The sequence below is a fragment of the Stenella coeruleoalba genome (genome assembly GCF_951394435.1).
Source record: "Stenella coeruleoalba genome assembly, chromosome: 7".
Lineage (NCBI taxonomy): Eukaryota > Metazoa > Chordata > Mammalia > Artiodactyla > Delphinidae > Stenella > Stenella coeruleoalba.
Window position 1 is genome coordinate 37,354,048 of NC_137153.1, and position 16,698 is coordinate 37,370,745.

The window sequence follows — 16,698 nt, forward strand, 5'->3', positions numbered from 1 at the left end:
GCACATGGAGTGCCCGTGCTCCCTGGAGTCTGTGGCCCTCGGCATGTCTATTTTTCTTTTTCCAACATTTCTATCTTTAAAAATCTTGGCACTCAGACTCTGTTGCCTATCATCTGGTCTCCCAAAGGAACCCCATGAAGTCACAATTTGCAAAGTCACAAGAGGAATGGGCCTAAGTCATCCGACCTCTGTAGAGAAATAGGATCACACACGTACATACGTATACACACACAGTGTAGGAAGAACAAAATCCATCACAACTGGGGGGAGATGGCTGTCCCAAATGTAAATAATATACGAAAAAAGCTATTTTCCAGAATGTGTGTTCACCAAACATTTAGATCCATATAAGAGATGTTCCAGAAGAACAACGGGAAGGGCCAGAATTAATTGGCTGCTAATCTCTACTTTCTGTAGGATGTTTCCTCCAGCGGTGGATTAAATCAGTGTTTAATGCTACACAGGCCCAGCTGTGTCCATATTAGGAAATCCTGAGCTCACATCTCTCTCTCTCTCTCTCTCTCCCCATGAAAAGAGGAGGTATCCTCCCTCCCTTTGCTCTGCTTCCACCCCCTGCATGTGTAGGTGGGAGAGTAGGAGCCCGGGAATGTGAACTTGATCCACCATTGGTCAGCCAGGCAGTAAACTCTCATTGTTCTTTAGATACCAAACATAACTTCTTTCTAGTAGGGATAAACCCAGCCATTCTGCACACAACACAGCTTTTGTGCTCAGTAGCATGAGATGGAAAAGAACCACAAAGAACATTAGAGCTTCATTAGACTCATAAACATCTCTTAATATGCAGAATTTAAGAATCCACCCAGTTAATTCATATTCATACTAATATTAGGTACATTAGAATCTCAAACCTAACAATCTTCTGGTCACTTGATTGTTTTTATAATTATGGATTTCAATTTACAGTTTAAATACTGTGGTCTGTTTTAGCTTTGCCTTCTATTTGAGCACTTCCTATTTCACTACCTTGCTCTCAGGTTCAAGGGCACTGGAAATCATGCTAATGTACAACCAAATATGCTGTTGCTGTTTTCGGCGCTGGCTTGTGAATGTGGCTTAAGTACCTCTGTACAAAGCCATGTGTAATGGGAAATACACACCTGAGAACTTAGACCTAGGCACCCTCCATTCTTGCCATCTAGAAGCTATGTAACCCTGAGCATGTCACACAACCCTTCGGAAACCTGCCTCGCAGAGCTGTGCTGAGGACGAAATGAGATGGTGCATAAAGGGAGAGGCACCAAGTAGACCAGTAAATGCTAATTCCCTTCCTCTTTCCCCTCAGAAGCAAACGCCGGTCTCGTATTATGAACCTAAGTAATCTTTGAAAGGTCTCAAAATAATCGAGTTGTGACGTCCTAATAAAAACCCACCACACAGACACGATGCCACTGGACAGAGCCTGCAGAGATATGACACGTCTGAGGTGCTGCAAACCACTGCCTGTCCCTTCCCAAAGGACTGGTGGACAAAATGGAGCACGTTGTCTTCCTCGTATGCCTGATTATAAAGGAGATCGTGCTGTTTCTGACCCCACCTCGCTCAAAACAATAAGCCCACTGTTGTTACAGAAAGACCGTAAAATGAAATTTGATATTTCTACGTTCTTCTCTGAAGATACCAGCACGATCTGGTGCTAGATGCAGAAACATCTAAAATCCTAATAGTAGCTACATGCATTTAAAACCAATATAATAATTAAGAACTTGGGCTTTCCAGTTAGACAGATTTGCTTTTCCTCATCTATAAAATGGGTATAATAATGATGTCAGTCTTAGAGAGCTGTGACTAGAAAAAGTATATAGCAATTACGTATAATGTACTGAGCACCGTACTCAATAAAATGCACCTACTCAGTAAAATGATAGCCCTTTTTTCATTCTGGATATTCTAACAGGCAAAATAGTATACCCCAGTGCACTGTGGGGAGGGGAGAAGGATTAAATAAAAAATACAATTCTGTAGGGAGTTACACTACCTCTATATTCTTGGATTTACCCATTTACAGTTTAATTCACTGTAAGTATTTATGCCAAACCCAGGCAGACATCCCTCAATTACAAAATCAATGACAGTGTTGAAGAAATACAAGTTGAGAAGCAGAGAACCAGTGAGAACTCAGGAGAAGCCAACTTTGTAATAAATACAACCGAGAAGAGTCTTAAAGAGAATGTGTCTTTGGTTGGCCGCACAAAATATGAAGTTTCAGCACGCATAGCTGAGGGAAAAGGGAGAGAGCACAGAGGGAAAAGGAGGTGGAGTGCTTGGAGCAAAGGCCAAAGGAGCCACTGGACCTGGGAGGTGACTTCTCCCCAGGGCAACAGGCCACAGGGATGAAGGGGCTCTCTCCAGTCTAGTCGCATTGTCACTTGTGCCCCTAGAGTCTCAGTCCTCCATTCTGATGTATTGACTCTGGCCTAGCTCCCATGCATTTTCATGCCAATAAAGTTGCTGAAATTAAGAACCGAACTGTGACTCTTCGGGGCATAAATACTATCATATTGTAAAGTCTGGGCTGATAACAACCAGGATGCCCTTAACACTCTTAAGAAAAACCATCTGATCTATGATGCCCTCGATGTGGTTTGAAATTTCCCTCGGCCTACAAAGGAAAATATTTTTAGCATGTAGCACAGTTTGTAACAGACATATAAATGCACTGAAAATATAATTTTAGGAAAGCATCTGGGTTTAATCATTTCTTGTTATACCTCAACACCTAATAGGTTCTACTTTCTCAGTATAAGGAGCACTGCAACATTCTGCTACAAACTATGCAGCAATCACTGTAGCAATTTCTCATAAATATTTCATTATTGGCTCTGTTTTTATTTTTAAAGTGGCAAATACTCTGATTTAACTATAAAAGCAGCATAAAAAGGAAGTGCTCCTTCTGGAGCATTTGCCCCCAGTGTTTTCCCCTCCTTCAAAAAGCAACCTAGAATTCACTGGACGATGTTTCCCAAGGTCATTTGGACAACAGACATATACCAGTACTTACTTTTATGTCTCAAAATGTATCCTAGCAAAGTTGCCACGGTCCAAGGTAAAACTCACCTGCAGTTTTTATTGATATGCAGTTTTTATTGATTTTATGATATTTTATTGATATTGATATCCAAAGCTGCATCTAATGTATCAGTTATCTCCTTCCTCCAACATAGACGATTGCAGAACAAAACTTCACTACCGCATGCTTTGTGAAGACAGCACATTGCATATAACACGCTTGACTCTGCTCCTCCATCCAGCCTCCACTCTTGTTCACTAACCTCAGAATAATGCAGCTTTGCGTTTTATCCATCAGATTGTCTGAATCCCACTCAGAGTGTGATGGTAGCAATTATAACTAGACAGGATCAGAAGCAGAAAATACTGAGCTTGTAAAGGCCCAAAGCGGAGGATTGACCTGGAAGGATGGGGTCTTCTGCTGAATGAGCTGAACACGCTCGTTACCAAGCACCAATAAATCCTGGAGAACTGCCATTCGGAGATATGTGTGACACGAACGCTGCCCTGTTTTAAACACACATTTGGACAGTCTGACAATCATTGACTGTTACCCTGACCCCTGATACACTTGCTGGTTGGCTGCCACCGGGCTGTGCCACTGACACTCTCCTCCTCTGGGTCAGCAGAGGGGACAAACGAGGGCAAAAGCCAGGGACTCCAGTTGGCATTTGCTTTTGAAAGCAAATAAGCAGATACGGGAACCATCCCTTGAATGCTTTAGAAGGTACATAAAGACACTTTTTTGTTCAACCAATTGCTTTTTCTCACTTGTTGTTTTGGCCACCTGGTATTTATTATTTAATTTGGTTTCCAACTCAAGAGAGGAATAGTTGTATCTATCTTTCCAAAGACAATAGACCTAATCTCTACACACACTTGCATTCATTCACTCCAAAAAAGATACCAGCTCTTCAGTACAATAATGCCCCGTACTTTCTATTTTTTTTTTTTTTTTTTTTTTTGCGGTATGTGGGCCTCTCACTGTTGTGGCCTCTCCCGTTGCGGAGCACAGGCTCCGGACGCGCAGGCTCAGCGGCCATGGCTCAGAGGCCTAGCCAGTCCGCGGCATGTGGGATCCTCCCGGACTGGGGCACGAACCCACGTCCCCTGCATCGGCAGGTGGACTCTCAACCACTGCGTCACCAGGGAAGCCCTGAATGCCCCATACTTTCTATGCAAAATATTTTGTCAGACATACAGGGCTACCATCTAGATATATATAAATGGAAGAGGGTCGTGTATACCTGTGACACATATGAAAAGCCCTGGAATGTGAGATTCACATTACTGTACACACAAAGCACATTTTTTTTTTTTTGGCCCTGTAAAGAATAGAAATGAACATATTCAGGAAAAATAACAGTCATTAATTAAATTCAAAATCATCCCTGCTCAGGCTTTCTGCTGTATTCATTTATTATCTCTTTATATGTCTTGTAAAAACTAAGTCAAGAATGGGACCAAGCTAATTTGGATTAAAAGCAACTCTGCTAAAAATATAAAATGTCTTAGGCAGACTGAGGACTCAGGGTCCTAGAGCGAAGCCCTGGCTCTGCCATTAACTAGGGCTATGAGCTTGGGCACAGCTACCCCATGGATGAACAGAGTGGCTCTTCTCCAAGACTTGCTCCTACCAAGGATTCTAAAGCAGACTGAAAGTCCTGCAACACCAGAAAAGCCTAAAATTTAACCATGAAGCAATAGAGGCCACACCCAAGAGATAGGCACCACGCAGATATTAAATGTACACCTATTTTATACGACATGATGGCTCTCCACAAAAGAGGAGAAAAGAGCCCCATGTTCTAAAAGCAGCCAAGTGTTCCTAATAGCTTTTGTTGTCAGCAGGTGCCCTGGCAGCAGAGATGGGCAGAAATCCCGTGAGCACTGTGAACGGCCACAGTAGGAGCTGATGCCCCCAGGCCTGGGATGCAGATCTGAACACCAGCATGTACAATGATGCCGTGCGATGTCAAAGAGTCAAGGAGGCCTGCGTGTGTGTGCACCCATGTACACAACTCACTGCACTGCTAGGTCTCAGGGCTCTCCCCCAGGTGTGGGAAGAGCACGATGCAAATATAGAATAACGTGCCTTTGATGAAGAGTCTACCAGAGTACGTCTTCAGCCTAATAGAAGAGAGAATGGGGGCAGTTCTTAAAAGGCAGAACTGAATGTCTTTTCTATTGACAAAAGGTTTGTAATCCGAAGTTCATATCCTTGTCGTAGTTCTTTGAGTTTACCTTGTTCCTTCTTTCTAAAGATCTCTCTCTATGAAACAGATAAAGCAATGCTCAGGGAAATCCTGTTAAACAGAATCACTCTTTGCAAGAGCTACAGTGTCCTTATTTAAGTGAATCTTTCTGTGGGTGCACAATATGTATGAACCTGAAGAACAGGTAATGCCTGTGTGTTCAAACATGACCCACCAGTCACTGCACCTTGAGGACCATCACATGGGCTCCCTTGCACAATAAGCTGGCCAACTTGTGACCAAGAGGGGGCAGGGGGGATGGGGGTGGTACAGCCGAGTCTCCAGCCTCCAAGCATGTTGTCTTCTAATGGACTTGGCCTCCTGGCTGAACTTGGCAAATACAGAAGTCAACCTCTACGGTTCCCCATGGGTCTCAAACTCAGAGCAGAGGCCCCCTGAGCACACCTTGAACAATGGTTGGTTTGCAGATGCTCCCACAAACCATGGGCTCCTGGGCAGGGGCTGTGCCCTTTCAGCTTTGTTATGTCCATGGCCCAGCGCAAGGCTAGGCATATTGGTTGAATGAATAAACTAAACCACAAAGCCAAATATTTGGATTGCTCAGGAAGAACATAAACGTGAAGGCCTCTAAGAGTTTAGATTGTACTCGGCAAAGAAGGAGAACCCTTTTCACAGAATATATTTCAGAAGATGACATAATTATGGATTCTATCAGTCGGTCCCAGCCCTCCTTATGGCGATCCTCATTCAGAGGGTGTGGCCTGAGTCTGGGACCTGTAGTTTTTTTGGGGTTTTTTTGCGGTACGCAGGCCTCTCACTGTTGTGGCCTCTCCCGTTGCAGAGCACAGGCTCCGGACGCGCAGGCTCAGCGGCCACGGCTCACGGGCCCCGCCGCTCCGCGGTATGTGGGATCTTCCCGGACCGGGGCACGAACCCCTGTCCCCTCCATCGGCAGGCGGACTCTCAACCACTGCGCCCCCAGGGAAGCCCCTAATGATGCTTTTTTAAAGTATCCATGTAAATGAATAGCTTCTAGACATAAAATTTCAAAAGTTGAAAACTAAGGAGCAAAAGTCTCTCTAACTGTGCCTCTCACTCCACGAGACTCCCTAGTACCTGCGTGGAGGGGAAAGACTTGGCCCTTCATCCAGGGAGTTTTCTTTCCAGCAAGGCTGCTGGCCCACCTGTCCAGGTATCTAACTGCCACTCAAGCACTAGCACTCTTTCTATGAGCCTTCGGTGCATTTTGTGAGAACTCTTCATCATCACACTCAGCCCTGTGCAGTCTGGCTGTGTCCTGCCTTACTAATCAATCCGCTTCGCAGATCCTGCTCTCCATGCAAAGTGGGCAACAATAAACTACTTCCTAAGAAGGAAAATGGAGAGGGAGAGATCGCTGTTCCAAATGATAGTCAAAATGCATTCAGCTGATGTATTTTATCACTATGAGTTGCATTCACCTGTCTATTTTGGGGGGTGGAATCGCCTTGGTTAGAGTGTGGCAGGGGCCGGGGCTGGGGCAAGTGAGCTGAGAGTGAGAGTAAGGCTCACTTAGGAGGGTGGGTCCTTTCCTCCGCTCTCCCCCCCCCCACCGGGGAAGTTGCCTCCATTCCCCTTGTCCTGAGGCACTACCCACAGAGCCTTAATCATGCTATGGCAGGCTAGTTAGTCAACACCTCCCCTCACCCCCATCACTGAGATCTGACTCTGCCCCATGCTGCTCAAACATGCACACTTAGTTTCCACCACTAGACGCTGAACATGTCACTCCCCCTGCCTGAAATGACCTTCTCCCCTACCTGTCCTTCAAGACTGAACTTTAAATGGTACCTCAATCCTTTCTGCTTCCACAAATGCAAAATGACCTCTTTCTTCCCAACCCTAAAAGTGAGTTAGTTTTACACCGCTCACGGCTCTCTGCCTTAGGTCGGTTATTTGCGTATCTATTTTTCCCACTGAATTATTAAGCATCCTGAGGGTGAAGCCTGTGTTTCTCTCATCTTTGAGTCATGCACAGTCCCTGGTAAAGGATAGATATACGGGCAACATTCACAGAAAGAAGGGAAGGGGCAGGGAAGGAAGGCACCTGGCTGGGAGGTATGATTTCAGATCCTGGAAGAAGCGTCCCCTAGCAAATCCCATCCATCTGGTCTGGGATGCTTGACAGTTTTGTCGAAGCCTAAGATCTGACACAGTTACAAAGGAAATCTTCAAGGGAGAGGAGACACTTTTAATCCTTACTATTCACTTGGTGTCTAGTCGTAGATTACTGTGAATGAGATTCACATTCTTTCTGGAAATCAGGTTTTGAAAGGTAGAGAAAAGAAGGAAAGATACAGTGCTTTCTTTGGGGCACCAAAGGAAAATGTCTCCTGTTTCACAGTGTCTTACACTGTGAAGAGGTCAATACATTTGGACAGTGTCAAATGGGATGTCCCCCAATAATACACAACGCCTGGCACAGACCTTCGATTACCTACTTCTCCCTGGGAGAATGGACTCTTCCTTCCCACATTTGTCTCTCATTTCATCAGAGACTTTAAATTTTTGTGGACAGGATGCTAATGTCATTTGGGACCAAAAAAGTTATATCCAAAGCATATTCATTTATAAGGGAATAAAATACAGTATGGTTGACTTGAGTGATTTTTATAGGTCACTTTGAAAGGATTCACAAGAAATGTGGAACTAATCAGAGAAATATTGGGAATCAGCATTATTGTGGGCTAAACTTGTACCCTCCAAATTGACATGTTGAAGTCCTAGCCCCCAGTTCCACAGAATGTGACTGTGTTGGAGACAGGGCCCATAAAGAGGTGATTAAAGGAAAATGAGATCACATGGGTGGGGCCTCATCCAATCGGACCGGTGTCCTTATAAGAATAGGAGATTAAGACAGAGCTCTCTACACACACAGAAGAAAGACCGTGTGAGGACACAGCAAGAAGGTGGCCATCGGCAAGCCAAGGAGAAAGGTCTTGGGAGAAACCAAACCTGCCCGCACCTTGATCTTGGACTTCCATCCTCCAAAACTCTGAGACAATAAATGTCCGTTGTTTAAGCCACCTAGTTTGGTATTTTGTCATGGCAGCCTGAGCTAACTAATATGCGCACAAAGCCACAGATGCCAGAAATAAAGAAAATTAGGCTAAAAATGAAAGTATTTCAGTAAAATCTCTCCTCGTCTCTTGTGACTGCCAAGCAGTATATCACTCTGTGGAGCTTGTGGGAAGAGGGGCCGTCACTTCGATGAACGGTAAGTGACAGTGGTGACTCATCGACAATGCAGGCCCTGCCCCAAGTGAGGACAGAGAACGTATCTCCAAGGATCCCTGACAAGATGTTTAGTCACTTAGAAATTGTTAATCTAACCACTGAACAAGAATGACAGCAAAATTACTAGGAGCCCAAAACCCACACCACATTATGGCCACGGCTATTATTGATATAAAAGAACCAAGGATCTCATAACACATATAATTTGAAAAATATGATTTCTCTGGAATTTGCAAAATAACCAGTCTCAGTTTTCTTGAATGACCATTAAATGGAGAATTTTTATAGACACCACTAAGACTAAGCATCCTAATGGGCCTTTATGCTGATAATAGTACATAATCTGTGCTAAAAGAAGCCTACGAGTTACTCCTCTAACAAACCACCTGGCTTGCTCTGTGCCAAAAGCACATCACGGCCCCAACGACATGCAGCCTCTTGCGTCATGTCTTATCAAGTTTCCTCGATTTTGTGACTGCAGCATTTTTCCCTACAAGACTTCACTTTTGCATCATTTGCTTGTGTGGCCTTTGGCAACTTGCAGGTGTTTGTTTAGAAAGGAGAGGCATTTTCCAAGATGACACAATAACCTGATGTTCTAAATCCTGGGAGCTTGACTCCTGCCTATTTCTAGGATGCTTTATGTGATTGGCCATTACCCACCCTCTCTATCCCCATTGCTGCCACTGCTGCCCGTGACTTTGCCATTGAAGGCTGCTGAGCGCTTTCCCCAAAGAGGAGCCCAAGCCATAGAAGGGCTGTGAGGTTCACCGGCGTTATTGTGTTACTTGTTGGCACCTTGGGAAATGGGTCACTTGGGAGTTGACATTAAGAACTGAAGAGAGGCTGGTAATTCGTTCATACCCTTATGAACGCCTGCTGTGAAAGCAGCGTCCGACCCCTCACCCGTGCATTATGATCACCCATGCCATCAGAGCAGATTGAAGGGCGCCTACGGATTGGCCAGCTCCATCTTTATCCATACATGTGACCAAAATACAGATGATTTCAATGATATCTATTCAGTGAGGGATTTTAAGGCATTATGCACTCAGATTTTAACTCAACTAATAGCTTCAGAGCATCACTATTCAATACGAATATATGCAAGCCACATTTGTCATTTAAAATGTTCTAATTGCCACATATAAAATGTAAGCTGTAAGAGCTAAAATTCATTTTAATAATATATTTTCTTGGGTATGTATACATTGGGTTATAATGTATCCGAAGTATAATCATTTCAACATGTAGCCAATATTTTAAAAACTTTAATGATATATTTTACCTTCGCTTTTTTGTATAAGTCGTCTAAATCTGATGTGTTTTCATAGTCTGTCTCAATTGGATGCTAAATTTGATTCAGAAATGCTTGGTCTGAATTTAGATTTCATAGAATTGACAGTTGAAAAAGTGGATTCATTCACACACCCATGTTGTTCCAAACCATGACAGTATTATTAGATTTTCAATTTAAATTTAGATTATATTAAAATTAAACTTCAGCTCATAACTATTTGGAGACTGATAATTATGATTGGGCATATGCCTAGCAGTGGTGGAAAATAAAGTTTAAAAAGGTAGCTTGGGGCAGTTCTGCTGACAGCCTCAAACAGCAAGCCAAAGAGATTGTTCTAAATGGGGAAAAAGTTTCTGGTGAGGAGGGATGTAAGCTGTGTTTGGGGGAAGATTCACTTAGCATTGATGTAGATGATGGATGGAAAGGGTGACAGCTTGGTGGCTAAAAGAGCAACTAGCTACTGCACTAGTCCAAGCAAAATATAATGAAAAAGTGGGGGAGGTGCTAGGAAAGGAAAGAAAATTATAAATTTACATAAGGATATCAGGTAATGTGGGCAGGAAATCAAAGAAAGGGAGGAGTCAGAGAGTTCTGTAACAACTAAAATAAAGAAGTAAAGAGGAAGGGCTGGAGGGAGAAAAGATATTTCTAACGTATTTGCATAGAAATGTTTAAAAAAAAGATTGGAATATATGTACATATGGGCCGGTGGTGGGAGGAGATCTTTGGGCAAACATGAAAAGAAATAAAAATCTATTTATAGAACTGTCGAATTAGCAGAATGGGCAACTTTCTTAGAAATAACGTATACTATTCCAACAGTCGGGAGGGTCTGAGTAAATTAAATTATGGTACCACTTATTAGAAAGCTATGCAGCTGTTAAAAATCATTGCTCTTGAATTATATCAAGGGATATGGGAAATTGCTTAAGATATATTTTTAAATGAAAACCTTAAGTTTGGATGATAAGATTCCATTTTTTTTTAAAGGATATACATTTACATAGTGTATAGCACAGAAAATGTGTGGAAGGACACATACCAGACGTAGATTATCTCTGCAGAGTAAGACTGAAAGGGGCAAGAGCTTTTATGTTTTATACTTCGGTAGTGCTTGAACTTGCTACAGAGAACATATCATTTTTATTTTTGAAAAGGGAGACCGGTAAAATGACTGAAAGGATTTCTATCAAAAAATTATCTCTGGGTCATTTTAATTTTCTTATTACAAACTTTTTATATTTCAATATGTAATACTTCTATAGTCAGAAAAAAGTCATAAAAGAAATAATCTATAATTCCAACGACACAATCAATTTTAAGTCTGTTTGCAAAGTCAAAGTTTATAGAGTTGGGTGTTTCTTTAAAGAGGTTTGGATCCAATTTCTTTTACTTCTTTGGGGCTCATGCTTACTTTTATAGCTGCTGAAGCTATTTCCACATTAAAAAAAATGATTTCCATTCATGTGGGCAGAAAGGAAAATGGAGGCCAACCCCAAGGCAAGCCTTCCTGAGAGAAGACAAAAAGCCTCTGTAACCTGTAGAATGAAAACTTCACCAGTAGAACGTGACTCTTTTGTCGTGAATGACTTCAATTGCTGGTGAACAGAAATTTTCAATGAGAACAAAGAGCATCAGAACGATTTCAGTGCTCTGGTTGTCATTCCAGGCCAAACACACCAGTAACTTTATATTATAATGATGGGGACAAAGAACAAGGTGTTCCATTCACCGTGAGGCTCCTGCAACAAGAGGGCGCAGAGTCTTTCACTGAAGTGGAAACGAGAAGGAACTCTCAAGGAAAGCGAAAAGGGCTGCGAGCAGGTAAATCACCATCAACTGCATAAATAATGGCAGAAAATGGGTGAAGAGATGAAAAGATGCCGTCTGATCATTCACCAATGGAGAGATGTGCACTAAATCAGGGTCTTTTCTGTCTGACGCTGTTGTTTTTACCGAACAGTTAAGCACCCAAGGAAATACCAGTTGGGTCTTAAATACAATTTATAGCCGGGTTGGCCTCATTGCACCTGGCTGTGTTTTGACAGCAGGTTTCGTCAGTTTATAGCGGAGATGCTTGTCTATGCTATAAGCTGTCACTAATGCAACTAGACCTTTGGAAAAAACGTACCGCTCAGAGGCAAATCTCTCCCTTCCACGCACCCCTCCCCCTTTTAATGAAAAGCAAAAGCCTCCTGCTGGTGGCAAAGCCTCTTCTTCTTCAGGGGAAATTAGAGCCTCCTGGGAGCAAGCGGGTCAGCCCCAGTGCTGCAGCCCGAGTGGGGTGCGCCTGCTTCTGGGCACTCGATTAAGGACTCTTTCTTTTCTCTTCCCTCGGGGCTAACTGTTGAACACAGTGGCCTTGTTGTTCTGGGCCAGGAAATGTGGGATTCTGCTCTTTGAGCTCCCAACTCTTCCCAGCTTCCAGGCCCTGCTAAGAATGTCTGGAAGCCTTGCAACAGCCTGGCCTAGGAACACAAGGCAGACAGCTTCGCGGGATACCCAGCCCTCACCTCAGCCCCGTCGGAGACAAGAAGAGCAAGGCTTGGCTATTTAGGTTCAGACAAACCTTAACTTTGTTTCCCGGGAGTTTTGTACTCAGCTAGTGGCCTGGTTTGGAAGCCACTGACGTAGAAATCACAGGAGCTCATTATAATATACACGAGTTGAAAGCACTGCCTCCCAGGACCAGGTGCTGCCTTATTCCACCCATTTTGTTTTGCGTGTTTATTCTTCTTCACTGCCAGAACGACTGGGCCAAAACACAAACAAGTTTTAACAGGTGACATGCATTCCCGAACCGAAGGCAATGTGTCCTTTTTAGGAATGAGCTCATGGTGGCTGGTGGCCGACATTTCCCCCCGTGTGGTAGGACAGGACAAAGATGTGAGTAGAGGGATGAAAAGGTAATGGAGAACAGCCCCTTCTGTTCCTTAATTTCATGGTTCACAGACCTTCATTGACATTCAGACACTCCCAAGGGGAAGCTCATATAACCGGTCATGAAACCAGAAACGAACAGGCTAACAGCGCTGCTTGCCTGGGCCCGGGGCAGAGTTTCTCACCACCTTGGGGGTCCACTCCCAGACGCTAGGGCCCACTATGATGGGTCTGCAGCTGCTCCGGGGGCCAGCCCAGGCTGGGAGAGTTGCAGGCCTACAGGGTCCTTTGACCAGCCGCATCCAGGACGCCACCCTCGGACTTCTCAGGGCCCAGGCTCCAGCTAGGGTCGGCCCTCGGGGCTGCCCTTCAGGCTCCGCGAAGCACAAGACCCGGGGAGCGCGGAAGGGAGAGAAGGCTCCAGGCCGGGTGATCCCCTCGCAGCGAGGGAGGCCTGGGAACCGTCTCTCCCTCAGAGCTGCCCATGGGCTGAAAGGGAGGGAGAGAAGGAAAGCTGAAGGAGGGATGGGTCCCGGTCCCTAAGGCAGAGAAATGAATCTAAACTGCTCCCTCAGATGAGAAGAGCAGCCGGAGGTAGAGATGCACAGCCAGGGGAGGAAGTCGAGGGCAAGCCGCACAGGGGTGACGACGGAGAAACTACGGGTACGCCCGGTCCGAGGGACGCGGCAGGCAAGCAAGCTCACGCGTATGTGGCTGCATCCAAATGGCAGAGCTCGAGGCCCGATGGCAGCATTGACCTGCTGCCGGGTGACGCCGCCCAAAGTGTACGCCACGCTTTGCAAGACCTCATTTAACACTCAGTTCAGGGTCAACCAGAACGTCCACCCACAGCACCACGCTCACTAGAGGCAGAGGCCTGAGGCACACATCACCGTGCAGGCCTAAGCGGGTGGGAGACCATCATTTTCCTGACTCAGGGATATTCCAACTCAGCAAGAGGATTACTTTTGTAAGTATATACAGATAAATCACTGTCATGATGGATACACCAAATATGAAAAGCAAAGTACACAAGCCTTACTGTCCTCCACAGACTCTCGGGAAGCAGTTATCTTAAGCACACCTGTGGTATTCCGGAACTCTCCAGCCAGTCTTGGAAGATGTTTTCAACAGACAACTCAAGCCTTTAAAAATAAAACAACAACAACAAAAAGTAAAGGACTGAAAAAGTTACAGAGCACTCATTACACAGAATGGTTCTAACTGTTCGGGCACATCACCGCATCAATCTTCCAGAGAAATCGGGAGAAAGCGCAATGCTGTCGCAGGTTAAAGTGAGGAGGGGGACCCGGTCACGTTCAGTACAGCTCCTCTCCAGTCAAAGAGTGCACACAATGAAATCTAAGAATCAAAGGCACACCACAATAGGTGCTTTTAATGTCTTGAGAGGAACTTCGTGGTTGGGAGTGCCATTCAAGGAGGATAGGGCATGTTCATGGGACACAGCAGGCGTGACTGCTTCCTGGAAAGAGGTGGAGTAAAGTGAAATCTGAACACTATAGCACTTAGCACACCAAAATGAAATTCCAACTTTATGGTGACCATGGGCTACAGCAAGCAAAAATGATACAAATCATTACTGGAGCCCTGAGAGGCTCACAGCCATGGAGCACACATGGCTTCTGCTGCTTGTTTTCAAGCAGGCCTTCGTTCTGCTTTATCTGAAATATTATGATTGCTTGTTACGTCTGATCCAAAGGAAGCTGAAATCTTTTGGTTTCATGCCCTGCTGATTTAAATACTCCTTAAATGTACTAAGTGTCCAATATTTTTAGGCTCAGCAGACTGTCTTCCTGAAGTTTAAGCCATTCCTCCCTGGCTTCTAGATAATTCTTGCTCATGCCTAGTCTCTCTAACCACAGAGGCCTTCCTGGAGCCTCTCCCAGGCTGTGTGTGTCATACCCACCATGCTTCCTGTCTTCTGTGGCACAGCGTCCGTCAACAGTTTGTGACTGCAATTGATTTGGTTACTTGACTTTTAACTCTCTCCTCACTGGCTCAAAGCTCTCTGAGACCAGGGTCCAAGTCTGTTTTACTCACTTCCCTAAACCCAGCACTTAAAACAGTTCTTGGCATAAGAGAGGATCCCCATAGATACTTTTTATTTGCATGAATGAAAACACATTTCATTGTTGACTCAATAAAGATTATTCCTTTTTAAGTTACTAATCACCTTTCCCAGTAGGATATTCCCAAGTTGTTACGCTCTGTATTTTTTTTTAATTTTATATACTATATTACATATATGTAATATTCCCTCCTCCCTCCCTTTGGAATTGTAAAGAAGTTGTGCAAAGATACAATGCTGTCTGCATTAGTTAAGATGCTGAAGGCCAAGTACTCCCCTCACACCTGTGCTGGTTGGGCTTTGGGCTGGACCACAGTGAGAAGGGAGGGAGGGAAGGAGGGGGGTGGGCTTGGGGAATACGGGGCTGACTGATACTGTCCCTTCCTTTGCTTCTCCACTGAGAAGCAAGTCACCTGTGTGCCTCTGTCTTCCCTGCCCAGGGCAAAAGCAAAGATTGCCGAAGGAGGCAACTGTTGCTATTTCAAAACAGAGAAAATACGAAGAGGGAAAGAAACCGGTTTGGATTCATTTTCAAGATGATGCCCACCTGTGGGACGACCAGGCAGGGAAGAGGCCAGAAGTGAATAAGGGGAAGGTGACCACCTCCCTAGGCTGTCTGCCCAGTTCCCAGGTCAGCGGAATTACTGGCTGTGCCTCTATGAAAGGCCAGGTACCACCATCCCTGGGCTTTTCCCCGCTATTTCTTGTCATCTAACATCACCACCCTCAGTGCAGATGGCCAAGTCCCCTCTGTAGGCTGTGAGAGTGTGGAAGTGTGTGAGTGTGCTCACGTGCGTGCATGCGTGTGTGCCCTCAGGTGTCTGTGTGTGAGTGTGTGTGCACATGCACGTGGGCCGGGGATGGGGGCGACGAGAAGAGAGGAGGCATCTCTCAGAGCACCTTAAATCAAGATCATGATTCTTTCTTGGTTTCTTGGGCTTGATTTATTTGCTTGGCCATGGAAAGAGGCACTGGAAATGCCCTCAACTGGCATGACTGATCTGCTAGGAGGAGGAAAGTGGGGCAGAAGGGCCACTTAGAGAAGTGTCCAAGGAGACCTGAGGTTGTTTTATTTTCTAGTGACATTGGTGAGGCTGGAAGGTAAGACAAATCTTGTAATTTCCACTGAAGACTATGCTCAGTGGAAGGCCTGTTCTTGTTTGGAACGAATGCAAACCTTCTGCACCTTTGCCTGGCACCCGGGTGGGAAGGGTTGCTGCCCCGGGGTTTGAGCGGCTGTGCAGGCCCTGCTGGCAGTCTAAGTTGCTTGCCCTGATTCAGAAGCAAGGGTCCATTTTCTTCCCTGTCCTTCCTTCACTGGTGCTTCTGTCTAAGCAGCTCATTCATCTACTTCCTTTCCAGCCAAAGAGAGACACTCCTGTGTCCAGGGCCCTGGGACCAAAAGCTCCCGTCACCCATCCTTCAGGTGATACCCAAGAAGGCAGCAGCAAGTGTCCGACTCGGAACTGAGCTTCATTGTGCCGCGGATTCTAGGAAAACGGGCATTCTTAAACCTGCCACAACTTAAGACAGAGAATTTAGAAAGGATTTAGAAAAAAGCAGTAGTGATGATCAAAGGGCTAAGCACATTGGACCCACAGGGGAGGTCAAGGGAACTGGGATTAAATATCCTGAAGAAGAGAAGTCTGGGGAGTGACTTCAGAGCCATTTTCAAGCGATTTTTACAAAAGATGGTGAACAGCTGTTGTGCATGTCCACGGAGGAGTGAGTAAGAGGACAGGGACATAAATTTCCTTCAGGGAATTTTAGCTTAAAGACACTTCTTTAGCGGTGGCATGGCGGGGGGATGGCATGGAGGAGGGCGGGGGCTGGGGAGTTGAGTCCCGGCATGTTACTAACTGAGGTTCAAGTCTTCACCGGAGAAGACTGAGAACAGGCAAAAGCTT

The 16,698-nt window shown here is 45.1% G+C and overlaps 1 protein-coding gene across 1 annotated transcript in view; it reads right to left on the reverse strand.

Annotated features, from left to right (window-relative positions):
• AOPEP (aminopeptidase O (putative)) overlaps positions 1–16,698 on the reverse strand; it is a 359,010-nt gene that overhangs the window by 91,955 nt on the left and 250,357 nt on the right. Inside the window, exon 11 of the mRNA XM_079927637.1 lies at positions 13,787–13,847. Within this exon, the coding sequence (XP_079783763.1) occupies positions 13,787–13,847 (61 nt within the window). The remainder of the gene's footprint in view (positions 1–13,786; positions 13,848–16,698) is intronic.